The 18,830-nt window shown below is 38.9% G+C and overlaps 1 protein-coding gene across 1 annotated transcript in view; it reads right to left on the bottom strand.

Annotated features, from left to right (window-relative positions):
• LOC140227533 (serine/threonine-protein phosphatase PP1-gamma catalytic subunit B) overlaps positions 1–18,830 on the bottom strand; it is a 45,573-nt gene that overhangs the window by 14,241 nt on the left and 12,502 nt on the right. Inside the window, exon 2 of the mRNA XM_072307934.1 lies at positions 7,318–7,449. Coding sequence (XP_072164035.1) covers positions 7,318–7,449 — 132 coding nt within the window. The remainder of the gene's footprint in view (positions 1–7,317; positions 7,450–18,830) is intronic.

Raw genomic sequence — 18,830 nt, forward strand, 5'->3', positions numbered from 1 at the left:
GATGCATCTCGCCTGCTCAAATCGTATGCATGCATTTTATTTACCTTCTTGGTGTTGCATGTTTTGATGCGTGAATGTCTCATTTTTAACTAAGTTCTGCACATTCCTATGTAAAACAGAAACAAAACAAAAAAAACTGCTACACGCAAGATATTTTGTAAAGCAGTCATGGGCAAGTCCAAGCTATTTTGCACCAGTAACACGTGGGACATCACAAGAAGATGAATTAGCCCTATATTGCACTGTTAAGACCGAAACTTGATATGTTGGGCTGCTTTTGATAGCTAGTACCGTAAAGTTCCGTGTATAAGACGCACCCGTGTATAAGACGCACCCCTACTTTTGGACCTAAAATTAAAAAAAAAAAAAAAAACACGAAAATTTCCACGCATTGCGTGTGTCATACATATTATTTAAGCTCAAAATTTCCCTAGAATGCAGCATGTATTTGCTCTATTTTTCGTTTCATTTTATACTTTCCTTTAACGGTATTCATCGGACATCAGCAAAATATGGAAGACGCAAAATGCGAGACTTGTCTCAGTATTCACTTGCTATTGTTTCGCCTTTCAATCGTAGTACTGTGATTGTGTCATGCATATCGTACTCATGAGTGTACAGTACGATCTTTGCTGTCATACATAGCAGAGGGTGTCTCGCATATTGACGCATGTCACACTGGAAGGTTCATTACGAAAAATAAGAAAAACATCAACAAGTGTAGCAGAGGGATCATACGGCAAGACGTACGGTGCGTACGGTATTACACTCACTGTTGTTTCGCCCGGAGGGATTACCAGTAACATGTGTGTCTCTTGTATGCTTGTATGCACAGTGCTAGCCTTTTTGCAGAAGGCAGCTCGCTAAATTTCAGCACACGCACACAGAGAGCTGCAATGGACTTGCACACACAGCGCGCAACGGGCAGGCGCGCTCCGATCCGATCGCTGTGTGCACGCGAGTCCATTGCAAAAGCCTCTCTGCAGCTGCAGCTGCTGCCCTTGCCAAAGGCTTGCTAGCTAGCTAGCTAGCTGGCTACAGTGTAGGCTAGCTGGCCTCGTGAGCAAATGGACACGGATATGCATGCATGCTTCACACATCATTCATATTCACGGTGACATAGTGTCGATCCTACTCCGTATTTTACAGCTTTTGTCTATGGCCATATTGATACTAGTACATCGATAAGTTTTACGGTATCGGTAATTTAGTAATGATACCTGTACATCGCGTATTCCAGCTACTAGGTTGGCTGTTAGTAGCTTGGTAGACTGACATCGGTACGGTAGCATACAGCAGTCCTGTTACAGCTGTTGTCTATGGGCAGATTGATACATCGTTACTGCACAAGGCCGATGTAAGTTTATGTCGTATTTGCAGCTTTTGTGTGTGTCCAGATTGAAAGATCGCTCATTTATCCGTAAGTTTTAGTGATTGCTTACCTTCCAAACGTCGATGGGCATACATGGCCCCAAGTTGGCCTTATAAAATTGGGTGTACATGACGGATTTTTTCCCGTGATTCGACTGTACCCGTGTATACGACGCACCCCCGATTTTCAATGTTTTCTGACGAAAAAATAGTGCGTCTTATACACGGAACTTTACGGTAGGTATCTTCGTTGAAAACAATAGAAATAATGAGAATCACGCGTTCAGTATTTAATTCATGCAAATTTATTCTCCAGTAACGCGTGGGACCAGAAAGATTGTCCTTTTTTTCTTCTTTTACTTTTTATCTCAATTATTGTGAAAATACTTGGTATACTATAAAATCATTACAAACATCTTTTTCTACAACAATAACTGTACCTGAAACAAAGAAATTTCAGAAAAAATCATGAAACTGTTTTCTCTCAAGGTCAATTATAGAAAGATAGGTATAGTAACGCATGGAACAAGTAATGCGTGGGACATTTTTGTCACTATGAATATTGTGATGTGAATTGCACATTTACTCAAAGAAACTTAAATATGCGGTACTAATTATCTAAATAGATGTATTTCTAATAAATTCTTGCAAATTTCAATGATTTAGATCCACCAGAACAATAGATATAATAAAAAAAATATGAAATGCCTGTGTTATCCTTTATTTTTTGACATCTGACTTTGAATGTGACCTTGAAAATAGCGTGTAATGATCTTTTGTGAATTATTTATCCAAAGTGGAACTTTTCACCAAATTTCAAGTCAGAATTCAGAAAATTAAAAAAAATCCCTCAATAATGCACACATTTCCCATAGAAGACTAAGATTTAGTACACTTCCACTGACTTGTACACAAATCATCCCACATGTTACTGAAATGTCCCACGCGTTACTAAATTTAATTAAAAATTGCAAGTATGAGATTTATCAGACTAACTTTTTATCTCTTTTTATGATTTTTTTATGATTAGGTCCATTGTGAATCTGGTCTTTTGAGAGTTTCAACTCAATTAAATCATTAACTTTTATGCAAATGAGAAATAATGACCTAAAAAAGTAACACGTGGGATATGCTAATTTTGGCCCATCCCTCATTTGCATATTTAATCAGTTGAGAAACTGAAAATCACAATGATGATAACTTGTTATTCAGACTTAAGGGGTCTTTGGTCTTAGGGTGCATTCACGTGAATTTCGTAGCCAAACATGAATCATGATTCAAAACGGCGGTTCAAATCACGGTCTCCGCGGAAGAGTGTTCATGCAGGCTTGCCCAACACTGATTCTGGCTCAGCTCATCCTTTGCCACTGCGCAGCGCACTGCGCAGTTTGACCTTGTCTCTGCAACTCGAGCCTGACCTCCTGTTGAAGCCTTCTTTGGCCAAGTGATCTGCGAGTTTATTGTACACGTTTTTTTTTTTTCGGTGAACACCGTCCAATTTGGTGTGGCATTCAGGCTCTGCCCACAGAACGAGGAATAATCTTAATTCTTTCGTCTGTCCAATTAGTTCCTTTGGTAGAACAGCTGCAGCCACTCAACTCGATCGGACAGTAATTACATGTATTATCATAATAAACAGCCAAATACTATCATAGAATAGGTGTATGGCGTTGATGTAAACAAACTTGTGCAAGTATAATATGGTACCGAAACGCACAATAAAGACATACACAAGCGCGCGAACAGAACCAGAAGCTGTGGGATACCCCGTGAGATATGCATGCGCACAGCACACAATGACGTCATAGAATCATGATTGAAATCACAGTTGCGTTCATGCGGATTCTGCGATTGTGATTCTGGCAGAATCATGATTCAAAACGCCCTTTTTTCCGCGTTTCAGATCAGCGTTTTGAAACGTGTTTAAGTGGAAAAATCGCATGAACGCAACGCAACTAAACATGTTTAGGGACTAAACGCATTTAGAAACGCAATTCTAGTTTCGCATGAACGCAGCCATAATCGTATCTGGTTTTGAAAACCAATGACGTCATAGAATCATGATTGAAATCACAGTTGCGTTCATGCGGTTTCTGCGATTGTGATTCTGGCAGAATCATGATTCAAAACGCCCTTTTTTCCGCGTTTCAGATCGGCGTTTTGAAACGTGTTTAAGTGGAAAAATCGCATGAACGCAACGCAACTAAACATGTTTAGGGACTAAACGCATTTAGAAACGCAATTCTAGTTTCGCATGAACGCAGCCATAATCGTATCTGGTTTTGAAAAAAAAAATGTGTGTGTGAACGAGGGGTCTCAAGACAACAAACTACAAAGAAGGAAGGAAATGCAGGATCTACAGGTACCCCCTGTAGTAGGAAGTAAAGCACACTCATTTAGCCTTGGAGATATACGTAGTATGCACTTACAAAAACAAGTGTAAATTTTAAAGGGAAGAAAAAGAATCAAAGCCTTCATCCAGTGTCTACTGTAAAATCAGAAATATTTGGGCAATGACATTTTCGCAAATGGGAGTTGACAGCCTTTTTGAGGGCATGAAATTTTCACTGGCCACTGGCATCAAATGCCTAAGTATAGTTTTGCATATAATTCCTGGGATCTTTTGCCCCTGGCAAAATTTATGAAAATTTCTGGTTTTGCAGTACAGTGTATAATACTATGTATTTCATACTGCATGTCTTAACAAGTGACTGACACACCAACTTTTATCAACCAGGCATCTAGTGAGGTAATTAATGCAACCACGTTTTCACACGCTTTTAGAAACGCTGTTTTGAAACGCCTTTCAAAGGGCGTTTTGAAACACGTTTGAGACCACGATCGCTGTTCTTTGAGTAGATAAACACAATGCCATTTTGAAAAGGTCAAACCAAGCTGTTTCCGGTTGTGCTCTCTACCCATTATTTGTGTATGACTGATGAGGCATGTTTGGTGGTATGTAGTTGACCTTTACTTCCAAGGTCAAACTGCGCAAAGCAGCTGCGCAGTGACACCACTCTAATCACGATTGTACATTGTATGATGGTTAGATAAACGCAACACGCCGAGAATTGCGTTCAAACGATGTTTGCAAACACCGTTCCAAACGTGTTTTGAAACGTGATTCTCTCTCTCAAGTTAGATAAACACAGCCTATAGATGTGTGAGTGTGTGTTTGTCTGTGTATATTGTATGTGTGCACATGGCCTTACACAGATTACATTGATACTAATGTGTACCCAGTAAATTGATGTGTTTGGGCGTTTCTTTCTTTGCTTTGTTCATACAAGTAATCCCTTGCTGTGTTCACACACATGAATTTCTGTTGTGTTGTTGTTTTGTTGTTGTTTTTTGCATCACAATTCAAAAATTGATTTGATTTGCTTCCACTCACATTTGGCAAAAAACCAACCAAACAGTACATGTATACAAACAGTCAGCTGCACATGGAGTGCATTGAACCTCCAAACTGCATGCCTTAACAATGCCCAGAGTGTGACCCTGGGCAACTGAAGCCCTTTTTACACTTGTGTTTCTTAACCCTGTACTTTCTCTGACCCAGGACTATCGTTAGTCCCGTACCAATTTTTCCAGCTTTTTACACTCGCCAATAAATCCCGTACTAAGCTCTTGTCCTGGGCTAAGGAGAAAACTGACCTTTTTACACTCATATTTCTTAGCCCCGTACTTTCCAAACCACATGAATATTCATGATTACGCTGTGCGTTGTACAAGTACACGCACGCACCAGCAGCACTTGATTACCTCGTTTCTGATTGGTCAGTGGGGGTCGGACTTTGTCTTCTGTTTACACTCGCTTGCTTGGCACCGCAATTGCGGTGCTAACCCTGCTATTTTGCAGGGCCAGATAGTACGGGATTATCGGTGGGGCTAGCCCACTTTGGCAAAAACAAGTGTAAACAGAAAGTGGGCTAAGGAAAGTCCGGTACCAACGGTGGGGCTAAGGGGGGGGGGGGGGCTTAGCCCCACCGTTGGTACGGGACTACGCAAAAATTTGCAAGTGTAAAAAGCCCTCGAATGTGCAGACCTTGTGTGACAAGCTGCATTACAAGATTAATGAAACAATTTTTGGGGTGTGTACAGTATTATGTGACATGCTATCCACACTTGCCGTACAGAACATTGTGATGTGTGTCACCACAGCAGACGATTGACTTTTTGCCATCACACAAGAATTAACTGTTTTCACATCACATTGCAAAAACAGATTTTCAAAATGGCTAATTTTCATTGTATGAACCTGAATGGGACTAATGTATCTCCGTACTGTCTAATCTTCACCGATACACAATCCACCTGTCTTATCTAAACCCATGCAATAAAATTTATTGCCTCCATGTGAATAAAAATGTATAAACTTGTAGATGTTGACAGTGTAAAAAAACCTCTCATAAAAGCTGTGATCCTTGACAGACTTCAAACTTGTGAGGATAATAAACATGCTGCTCCTGGTGACAAAGAACAACATGAATGTTGGCTCACTGCATGTCAGTCCTCCCAACCCCCCCCCCCCCCCCTACAATTATCATTGATCAGAACACAATGTCAAGAAGAAATACCTGTATCATCACACCCACTGATATCATGCACAACTCTGGAAATTGTCTATTGCACTAGCATCTTGGATGAAGCCATGTCCATAGAATTTAATACTTCAATGTACCTTAACGTACATTTTGTACATCCAGCAACTGAATGGTTCATTGTGGTGATTGGAAGCTACAAGATGTCTGGATGGATAATGAAGAATCAAGGATTTTACAAGGAAAAAAAAAGAGCAAGAACAGAACAAAGAGTTCTTCACTAAACAAGTGTAGCCTTATTCGACATGTTTTGAAAGCTTTGTGCGGAGCCGGCTGCCATCAACTACTGTAAAGCAAGAAATGTTCGCTTGCATTTTGATTTCACAAATTTCATGAGCCCAGATTTGCAAAATTAAAATGCACCTCAAAGTTCTTGTCTACACTTTATGCATTGAATGCCAGTGGAATTTGCGAAAATTTCATGCTGTGAAAACATCTTGCTTTACAGTATGCACACAAAAGGTGATATATATGCAAGGAAAGTGGGGGATTTCAAGTTAATATAACTTGTAATTAATGTAAACAGAATATAATATCTATGAACACTGGATAATCAGTTTTAACAGCGATGGCAATAAGTGCCACACGAACATTGCCTTCTTGTGTTGAAGAGGGGATTTATGTGTTTTGTTTTTTTTGGGGTGGTTCTTGTATTTGTTTTGCTTTTTCTTTTCTTTTTCTTTTTCTTTTTTCGTTACAGGGAAAGATGTGCTACTATCATTAGTATCAAGAGCATTCCAAAACATCATCTCAAAAGAGTTTCATAAAATTTGCTTTTTTCCTCTGTACCATTCTACCACCACTCACACAGGAGAAACCAGACAGGCCAGCATAGACATTTAGACAGGCAGTCTGCAGGCAATGCAAGAGGGCTCCACAAAATATACAGGAAGTCTGCTTGGATATCTAAACTTTGATCCAAGTACACATCCTTTTCCCCCACTTTTAAGGGCAAACTTGAAAAAGAAAACATGACCGCTTCTCTTTCTGGTCTGGCGCACATTTAGCAGTCAGGCAAAGCATCCTGTTTTTCCAGCGTAAGGACACTTTTAACAGTATCCGAGACCTTATTCACCCACACACACCAACAAAAACTTGTTTACCATTTAGTTTTTAGTTTAATTTGATTTTGTTTCCTGTTGATTTCATTTTGTAATACCTTCACTGTGAAAATCCAGAGGTCATCAAAGGCTAGTCTACACATGCATAGTCTAAAACACAAATAACACTTGACTCATACCCAAAAATAGCAAATTACACAGTAGCTGTGCATTGTATAACACACTCCCTAACAAAAACCCACCCACAGAACTGCTAGAAATCTTGCACCTTGCCCACTTACCACAGATCTTCAAAGGTGCCTCCAATTCCAGCAGATTGGGTTGACTGAGGAAGATTTCTCTCGACTTCAGACAGAGACCACGGATATCTGCCTCCGTCAATTGAACATTCTTTCCGGGTCTGGTGCCGCGAGCTGTACACAGATAAAGCAAAGGCAACATTTATAAATTACCTTGGCAAAAAAATGCATAAATTGAAGGATGAAATGGGTTACTCAACGAAAACATTATACAGTGTACACATAAAATGTACTTTAATCAAAAGTGCTAAAAAGCAAGCAATGTTGAAGTAAACACTGTACCAATAGTACTTCTATAGTGTTCAAGAAGTATGAAACTGACAATGAATGAATGTACATTCTACCATTGTATTCAACATTTTTATTGAAGAGCACAGTGCATGTACAATTGTATGCATCACTACGTTGTACTCAACGGAACATAATGAAGCATTTCTACAGAATAGACTTCACGTCAATAAAATCATGAGGTTAGGATGCTATCAGTTAACATTCCAAATCCATCCAAGTCATGTCAAGTAACAACTGAATGACATCTGGAATGAAACTCTTGGGCAGATGAGTGCATTTCACTACAGATGAATAAAAAAGGAATGAACATGTACAGATGTGGATATAAATATACCAAGCTGACACACTTAATCAGGCAAAGTGAGATGGTGAAGTACAGTACATGTACCCACAGATAGTCTAGCTCAAAGACAGTCATTTACATGTAATACACTGACCCACAAAGGCATCAGAGGTGTGCACATGACATTTTTACTCTGTATTAACATGGCACCAAGTTTGGTGCAAGCCTGTAAGCTTTAATACATGGTAAAACATCTAAAATCAAGCATTTTCTACTCGTAATCATGAGTGGGTGTGTGTTTTCAGCACGCCCCTTCTAGCACATCCTGACATGAGCGAGCTACATATGTACATGTACACTAGTCTCGATTCCCTAGTCCAAGACAAGCAGCGATCCCGTGTGGCGACAATTCCCGATGTTGTGTGCGTGAGTGTGAGGAGTGTATGCACGCATATCATTACTCTGTCCTCCTCACATGCATGCATTTCAGATGGGAGCCGGTTAGAGAGACCCTGGTTGCTATGCTGATGCTCTTCTTATGGAGAGAGGTTTGCATGCATGCAAACATGACAAGAGCCAATGGTTGCAAGCCTCATACAGTACACACTACACTTCATGTACAAACTGTACAGTGCTTCCAACCTTGCACCATCTGAAGAAAGGGACCAACACTACATGTAGTGTATGTTGCCTCCTATCTAATTAATAAAATAGCTAATGAATGCATGATTATCCATACAATGTGTATGCTACACTTCCTATGTATTCACAACATAGCCAAATCTTGATGAGTAGACAAGAGCATCTGGTACACTGTAAGATATAACTACATGTTAGTTTTTAAGGATATAAGTTTAACCTAACACACACACACACACACACACACACTCACACACACAATAAAAACAAAATAACTTTGTAATATGTACTTCAAAAAATATATGGAGAGCAGGGTATTTCAAAATGACTCACAATATCACAGATTGTATACCTATGACCATGTACATACATGTACTTGAAATAAAACTACATCTTATAGGCCAAATAATGTAAAGCAAGATAAGGCTTTGCTTTCAATGGAATGACAATGCTGTGAACAATCTACATACAGTGTTTACCATGACCAAGACCTATTATAGTTCCTCTGTAGAAATCCAGTCATCGTGACAGATGATTATTCAAAAGATGCAGGTGTTTAGAGCTTCCTACAAATCAAGTCCATGCTATCAATCATTCAAACATCCCCTCTCATTATCTCCTAATAAACTTGAGAGTCGATCTAAAAATTGGTACCCAGGGGACTGATCAGACTTCAAAGAAATAATTGGAAAAAGGAATTTAAACACAAAAATCCCCCAAATCTCATCACTGCCTCATATGGCTGGGTTAATGCAGGGATATACACCCCACCTTGCAGAGTGTACTGTAAAAGTCACTGCAATATTCTCAGGGCTAGAAAATGTGCATTTTGGTGGAGAAAATGTACAAAGTTTTTGTCTGTATTTTAACCTTTCTTGCAATATACACTTGTGGTTACAATCTAGGGGGAAAAAACAGTATTTGCCATGAAAACTGCAGGATATTTTGCAAAACAAAAACAAAGACAAACAGAAAACAAAACAAAAACAATTCAAAATCCGGAAAAAAAAAGAAGTTACAGTTGGTATATTTGTGGTATAATAGTAATGTATAATGTGGTATAATAGTACTAAGATGTCATCAGTGTTGGTAAAATGTCAATCTATTCTCAAAGGAACAGTGAGTGATGTCTGCCTTTTTCCCTTCTCTTCCCTTCTCTACTCTATGTCTGTGCAGGAAAGAGTTATCACACACACACAAACAAATGTATTATTTGTATGGATCCTTGTGACGCACATACTCCATGGCATTGTTCCTCCCTGTGACGCTAGCAATGAAGGTTACGTTTAACTTGTAGCGAAACACAGCTTGATAAAATAATAATAAAGGCCTATGATACAATGTATAAGAGGTCTAACTTGAGTTCCTTCCTAAAGTTCCTTGAATTTAAGGTCATGCTTCTCAAGATGGCTATTGACATCACAAAGGTTGGGTCGTCAACAATAGATGCAAGATATCTACAATGCTTCTACAGTGTATGAAGCCCATCAACTCATCTTGAAACCAAGCCACAAACAGTACTCAAGGAGTGCCACTTGTATGAATACATGCACTTTGCTTGCAGGTTTCACTTGTATTACCATTTGGTACAGTCTGTTACCTGATGATTTCAGCTACATCCTGTAATTATATCCATACATGTACATATCCTGTCATTCTATCTAATGAAGGCCTCAACTCTTTGACAAGAGGTTGCACCAGATGTATATCAGACTTCCAATGCTTGTACAGGAGAATGTGCTAGGAGTTACATAAAATACATTGTGCGTTGTACTGGGTATTGTGTGTGAATGCCGAATTACAGGTGGTCCTGTTTACCTTTGGGAGCAGTAATTTAATAAATGTTCAAGATATGGCATTTGATGCATGTGTAGGCCAGTTGTATCACAAAACATCCAATCGTATGAATTTTTTGCAATAAAGTCTAAAATATAAGGAGATATCACCGTTTTTCTCATTAAACCATAAGTGTAGACAGTTTAGTCTGGAAACATTTGTATTATAACTACTGTTCACATTTTGTATATCTAACAATACTTAAAAGATAATAAAAAGTTTTGGTACCTCAAAAGTTTCCCTGAATTTCCTTGTCTTGGTTTGTGTTTCACGTTAAAGTACGTTGTCTGTGAGAATTACTCGGCCCAAAGTGCTCTCATGTCTTAGTAATCATGCAATAATGGTTTCGTACCAGAGCCGTCGCCGTACAGCGTCGATAAATATTGTACGAAACCACTGACTGCGACCAGCAGCGTGCAGCCCACTGTACGCATAGCTAACTGCGACCAGCAGCCCCATACGCATAGCGTAATGGGGCTTCGCATTGTAATTCAGGATCATGACAGAATTAGTATCGCGGGTAAATGTCAATTTAAAATCCCAAAATTTCTTCGATTTGAAGACTTACCAATTAAGTTGAAGTATTGAAAACAGGCTTCGATTAACTTTTGGTTCTGCCAATAGTCCCTTTCTTTTCGAATTGATGACTGAATGTGACTCAGTCGAGAGGACCCTGGGAGAGCTACATACACCATGGACCGATGCTTAAACTGACTACTACGGCCAGCGCATGCGCACACAAACATCTTATCCGTTGATATGGGATTTGAAATTTGTGCGCATGTGATGTGTTCGCATGCACTGGCTGTAGTATTCAGTGTACATGGTGTATGTAGCTCTCCCAAGGTCCTCTCCGCCGAGTCACATTCAGTCATCAATTCGAACAGAAAGGGACTGTAGGCAGAACCAAACGTTGCCCAAAGCCTGTTTTCAATAATTCACCTTAATTGGTAAGTCTTCAAATTGAAGAATTTTTGGGATTTTAAGTTAACATTTATCCAGCGATACTAAATCTGTCATGATCCTGAATACTACGATGCGAAGCCCGATTACGCTATGCGTATGGGACTGCTGGTCGCTACGCGTATGGGACTGCTGGTCGCTACGCGTATGGAGCTGGTCGCAGTTAATTGCATGATTACTAAGACATGAGAGCACTTTGGGGCGAGTAAGTCTCACAGTGTTAGTGATATGAAAGGTACTTTAACCTGAAACACAAACTAAGACAAGGAAATTTTTGAGGTACCAAAACTTTTTATTATCTTTAACATTGATTATACTGGTTCAAATTTTTACATTGGTTGTTTCTATTCCTAACTCACATTTTAGAACTATTTTGAAGCACTAATGCTGGGTTTTTGTTTCATATGCAAATGGTAAATTATGCCTTTAAACAATGTCCACATAAGATACATGGAAATTTGAGCCAACTTGGAACAAGTAAGAGATTGGAGGGGGGAGGGGGGAGGAGGAGGAGGCAACAAGACAGAATAGCTGAAGAGGAACTAATCCCCAGACTGCTATCTTGGTCATCACTGTGGTGGCCAAGAGTGGTTCTCATTTCCTGCTAGGTTTGTCATCCATGAAATGTACACTGCTTTATATAGCAGCCTGTGTTTGTATGGGAGTTCCATTCCAGCGGTCGATCAATCTGCCGTTATTCTGGAGAAAAGCCAAGCAGGCACAGTGGGATGTATCAAATATTTATTAGGGTTTCTCCTCCTGGATGCCATATATTTTGTGAGGTTTTCATACACTGCAATTTTTACAAGTCGGGTGCTATTTGCGAATTTAACGTATGAAATCATGTAACTCTGATCTCAACTAGAATGTGACGTGCATGTGTACATTTCTCTGTTCATTACAGTGCTTTATGAGTGCACATTAAACCATTCACAAAATTGTCGGGAAGTCCTGATTTACAAGAGATTATACTCCCTACTGTATGCTGTAGACAACTAATCTGTAGCAGCAATGCCCTTATGAAGATGTCCATCACCCTAAAAAAGTCCATAGTGCTCTTTGCAGACACTTTACACACGCATGAAGTACATGGTTGTATAATTTGTGTTAGTCTGCATGTACAATGTTCATTATGAAAACAATTTATTCAACATAATCTACAAAACTAGCAGAAAAGCACAAGCATTTAGTCCATGTCAGGCAATTTTTTACCAAATTACCAAGCCTCTTCTAAAATCTTTCAATCTTGGTACAGGACTCCATTTCTACACATACATGATGTATGTATGTATGTATTCTATCCCCTTCCTTGCAACACAAACTTTCTCTCCACAATCATTAGAACTGCATTTTTAAAGATGTAATAAATGTAAACTCAACTGACAGTGTATAAACTCAATAACTGCATGTACAATCTACATGTACTGTACACTATATTTGATACACAAGAAAAGTACCACAGTACATTCTACTCCCATAATGTGTGTGTGTGTGTGTGTGTGTGTGTGTGTTTATTTTCTTTTAGAATCATGTCAAGGTGTCACAAAGCAGTCTTTACAAGTTTCACTCACAATGTTTATCAAAGCTCATCTAAACTATGATCAAAACTGAAAGAAAATTGAGTACAGGTGCAAATTGCTTTCCATCAGTGTTATTCTTTGTTGTATGTCCTTATCCTTATTTTGTTTATTAGAAACCCAAGGTACAGTGACCAAATACACGCATTTGTATGACAGTAGAGTACTACTATAGGCGTTTTCACATCAGCCCGATAAAAATCCAAGCTCGAGATATTTTTCACGATCGCAAATTAGCACGCTATTTCATTTCCTATTCACATCAGCCCGAACATTATCAAATAGCGCGCTAGTTCGCATTGATTGTCCTGCTATTTGGGAAATTTCCCGAGTTGGACTTGAGAAATTTTCTCGATCAGTTAGCGTGCTAATTTCTATTCACATTATCAAATAGCGCGCTATTTTGTGATCGGGTTAATTTCCCAAGTCAGAAAATAGCGCGTTATTTTGAAACATCAGGCTGATGTGAAAACGCCTAATGTGTACAGCTGTATGTGTCAAACAGGCAAGACAGCACACACGAATAAAACCATACATGTACAAGTGTACAGCATACCTGTCCATTGTATGCAAATTCCAACATCACTCTTCAGATTCTGCTATGCAATTAGCATGTAAGAATTGGTGCTTATAAACTTCCAAAGATCTACATGTACATGTGCAACTTCCAAAAATGTCATAAGCACTGTAAATGTCTACTGTCAGATAGCATAATCCCAAATATGGTGGCCTACTGGTTTTATAGAGCAGCAGGTTGCAGCATCTCATTGAGAAATTCATACAAGCACTAAAGAAATGTACCTGTACAACTGCCTGGGTACAAGATGAAGTGACACAAGCACAGAATGTACAAATTGAATTCACAATGGGAAGACATACTGTACATGTACTGTACATGTATGTACAGTGCATTTTAATGCATGCAAGATCAAGATTCCTTTCCAAGAGATATTCAAAATACAGTAGAAAGATGAATTATGCAATATCTGAGTCTATAAAAAGCAAGGCCTTGACAGAATGGCACATTTTGATCCTACATGTACGATAATGTATTGCACTTGGGAAAGTGACATATCTTGTGCGGATTTGATTTGATCTGATTTGATTTATTGTCTGTACATCATTTCTTCACAAGTATATATCAATGCAAGGAGACTTCTCAGCACACTTGCACATATGGTTTTTATTCAACACAAGCAAAATGTGTAACAAGGGAACTGCGAAAGAAGGCCCTGAACCCTGTACTGAAATGTCACTCTATATGCATCATTACTCATTTATGCAAGCATCCTTTGTGAATACCGTTTTGCCTTGCCCTCCCTTGGGTATCAGTTCATTGTCATCACACTGACAGCATCAGCTGTGGTGCTCTACCGTCAAATGCACAGTGTACATGTAGGCTTAACCTGTTCATGTAAATATTGTATCCTTCACAGGAGGTTAATCCTAATATCCAAACATTTGTTTAACCTCTATCTTCTGGTACCTTTCCAACTTGCTTTCTCAAAAACAAAAACAAGTACATAAAAACCTTTATACAACAATGAAACAACTATGATAGAGAAAACAAATTACTGTAAAACACAATATTTTCACGGCATGAAATTTTCGTGAGTTGCCTCTATCATTCAATACGTAAGTGTAGAAAAGAACTTTCATGTGCATTTTATATAATTTTGCAAATCTTGGCTCTTGCAAAATTTGCGAAATTAAAATGCACGCGAACATTCTGCATTTTACAGTATCCGTTTTCTTTTTTTTTTCTTTTTCTTTTTTTTTTTGGGGGGGGGGGAAGGGATTGAAAACCTTGGTATAACCTGAACTTGCTATAATTGGCGACCATGCAGTACGATAACTGTTTGTTACCCATGACAGGAATGAGACAAATTGGAATTACTACTTGTATTCTATCAATGGGGTAATTTCTACCACAGGAAAAAAGAACATCTTCAAGAATATAGGTTGTAAATAAAGAAAGCAAACAATAAACCACATACAACTGCTAATGCCACATTGAGCATGGCATGAGATTGTGACATGTTTATTCTGGTGCTACTGTACATGTACTACATGTATGTAGCACTTGTCATTAATGGTGTTAGTCACTGCAAAATGTGCTTGTGTAGTCATGGTACAAAGCCAACAATGAGAACCATACAACACAATTACCCTTTGAACCTTATCAATATCATCATGAGGGCCTTAAATTGTATTCTAGCATGTTATCCTGGATTATTTCAAGCCAGCATAGCCATAGTAATGGCTGTTTTCACTCCCAATGTCAAATCAGAGCATGGCAGACAAGACACTGACACTGGACATTAGGAGAATACTACAGCTCTGACAAAGACTTAGGATTATTCTGGATTCAGAAAGAAAGAGAAAGAAAGGCAAGTAAGGTCAGTTGACAGAGGCAGCGGACATGTACAAAGCTACCCTACCCTACATGTAGATGGAGCTCTTTTCCTTCTACAACTTTCAATCAATTTGTATCAAACAAATTGAAAGTGACTGAACTTCATGCATTGAACAATGTCAGTGTTATCAACAAGTTGTTGCACAGTAGCATGTGTATAAAACGCGAAGAAAGCTTTACACTAGTGCATTATTAATTATGACTGAATGAGTGATGAATGTAGCGAGGGCGATCACGGAACGTTGCCCATGAATGACTGGCACGGCTACAAAGCAGAAAAGCACGCTGAATTATTGGCTCGGCTAAGGCTCCATGTGGGTCTGTGGCCGCCACAGACAGGTTAAAATCTTCCGTGGAAAACAAAATTTGAGGCCACTGGCTGCGTTAGACAGGTAGCCGCTATACACAGGGTCTTTAACAGGGCTTTTCTCTCGGGGGGATTTTTCAGTGCCCGCTATAGACAGGTGGCCGCTAAGGCAGGTTTGACTGTATATCTGGGAAAGGTCGTAAGATGTGAAGTTATTGTTGATTTTACAATGTTTCTTTAAAAGAAACATATAGTAAAATCAATATAGTGAGTCTTTGTTGTGCGTTATAATAGGGCATAATTCAGCGATTGGTCTTTTCTGCCACAAATTTTGTCAACTAATTGAATGGAATGTCCTTCAAACAATACTAAAAATGACTGCAATCACAATCTCTTTTGTCCTCTAATGATTCCTTCCACTGGTTTATCAAATTGGCTAATTGTACAAACTGGCTTTGATTACTGATAGTTTATTGCCTTTATCTATAATACAGGAATTGATTGATCACATATCAGCTAGACTCCTAATGGTACTGTACGTAACCACTTCAGTGGCACTCATATTGGTGGCATAAATTTATCAGTCCCAATCAAGCTCAATAGAGCACTAGTAGACCATTGTGGTGTATCATTAAAAGATTTATATTTCCATCACAGTTGCTAAAAAGGGCAACTCCACTCAGCAATGACATAGATGAAGTGTGCGCTAATTTACATGTATCTATTTCATTTTTATCAAATGTTTTCACAATGAGAACAGTAGCGAATGATCACTAGTCTATTGGGGCTCATTCTCTCGATGTGCCAGATTGACGGCGACAGACTTAATTCATTATGAATCTATCCATGAGGAGAGATGGTCACTGATCATCCCCCTGAAAGCCTCCAGAAAGAGTGGTGCGCAATCACATCTCAGCTTTCCGCTGATGCGTCTCTGCCCACGGCCATGTCAAGGGGATGCATGGGGAAGATGGTATCAATCTACTCTCCTCTCCCACTTTCTCTCCTGCTCCCATCCGTCTCTCGACAACCCTCGCCAAGCATATTGATTCTGGGGAGGCACGTGTGCTAGGGGTGCTCCAAAACAGGCGCTTAAATACCAAAGGTAACAAGGGCACCGCATAAAGAGATGAGCATTCACATTCGTGCATTGGGTGCATGCAGTGGACTATTGGGAGAGATTGTGTTTATTCTGAGCAGCTGCTCCAACTGGTTTGGCAGTACAGTACCGTACATGTATATTGTATGTGTATGGTACATGTACATTTTATATGTTCTAAATCTACTCATGATCAGATATTGCTATCCCTTCATGGATTCAATTTTTTTTTTTTTTTATTCCTCCACATTTCACTACGATAACTTCCCAGTTTGATGGCACATGTAAATGAAATATTTCATAGATTTGTAGTACTGCCAGGAATACCACTGTTTTCAGATTCCACTGGATGCATGTTATTCAACTCATCATAGAGATCAGTGCACATGTTATCTCTATCAAATAGAAATTTAAAATATATATATATATATATATTTTTAATTTTAATCTTGGTATAATGACAGTTACGAAAACCACTGAATAATGAGTGTATAAGTGAACATACTACATTGCATACAGGCTCTAGATAGTCTGGTTGTAAACAGATGCTATGTTGTCAACATAGAATGTCATACTGACATGCTTGATAAAGTGTTGCTTTCTTGCTCTCTTTGAGTATTGACAATTAGAAATATACCAAATGTATGTAATTTACATGACAGTGAGGACAATTTAATTTGCTGATCACTTCAAACACACTAAAAATCACTACATTGCTGTCTATATACAGCGGTAGACTGTACAAGGGCATGTATGGATGTAACACCTACATTTTTATTGCTATGCATTTCTTGTGGAAGCAACATTCATTTTCATGTCACTCTATTTTCCTATTTTGCAGTTCAAAGGTGAGACAGCTAATGTACTGTAAGTTCCAATCATGTTCCATACTGCATCATTTGCACCACAAAGAACAGAAAAACTGTACTGGTAGACTCCTGTGAGTCTTGCTGGCCAAAACTACATTTTTTACACTACAGAAAGACATGATCTCAAGCAATCTTTCTTTCAAAATAAGATGTACTCAGTACATTCTGTAGGAGTGAATGAACAAGGAGCACAGATAATTAGTGAAATACATGTACCTTGAGTCAGAAGTGTTACTGTATAAACTGTTATTTTTGTGAGGGTTTAACGATCACAAATTTTGCAAATTAATGGTCAGACTGCAAATTTAAAAACATGCAAAAATGTCTCCATGCACCAGGGTAATGGTGCACTTGGTGTCTATAATGTATTTGCGAAAAGAACATCTCATGAATATGTCCGTGACCTCTTCATTCGCGAAAATATCTGCACATCACCGTCGTGGTTGGGGAGTCAGGTAATAGTGTAGCAGATACAAATGAAGTCCATGCACAATCAATACTTCTGTAATGACTAATGACAACAATTATGGTGAGTAATTATAATCCCAATTGCAGTTCTGCCAACATTCACACATCCAAATCAGGAAGATTCCACACAGCAATCAGGCAGATACATTGTATCTGTGTGTTACATGCATTTCAATGGGCAAAAAATATTCCCAAATCAGGGAGATTCAGACATGAATAGATTTTGACATTTTCAGGGAGACTCCTGCAGAATAAGGGAGACTTGGCAGCTCTGCAATTGATCACCTGTGGAATCTAAAATACAACTTGTAGAATCAACATCAAATACCCTGAGGCTCTTGCACTATTCCCAACAAAGTATGAAAAGAAAGCCATTCATAGCACTTCATACAGATACGCCCTGGGGTACATTCCCCTTGCTACAACGAAACAACATAAGAGACATTCTCAAGAACCCCACATGAACATGCAAATGTGTGGAGTAAAACTACATCAAAACTCACACCTCCTGTGGTAGACAATTCCCTTTTTAGATTACTATACAGCACTCTACATGTACTGGGACTGATACAAATAGTGAGGTGAATGGTCACGAGAGCGATGGAACAAGATTTTGCAAAAGGTGAAAGATGAAGGTGCTCTATTCAACCAGGCGAAGTCGAGTTGGATAGTGCGTCTCATCTTTCAGCAAATGCAAAATCTTGTTCCATTGCAAGAGTAAAGACCATAGACTGTGTGTATGTACTA

This window comes from Diadema setosum, chromosome 4 (assembly GCF_964275005.1).
Source record: "Diadema setosum chromosome 4, eeDiaSeto1, whole genome shotgun sequence".
Lineage (NCBI taxonomy): Eukaryota > Metazoa > Echinodermata > Echinoidea > Diadematoida > Diadematidae > Diadema > Diadema setosum.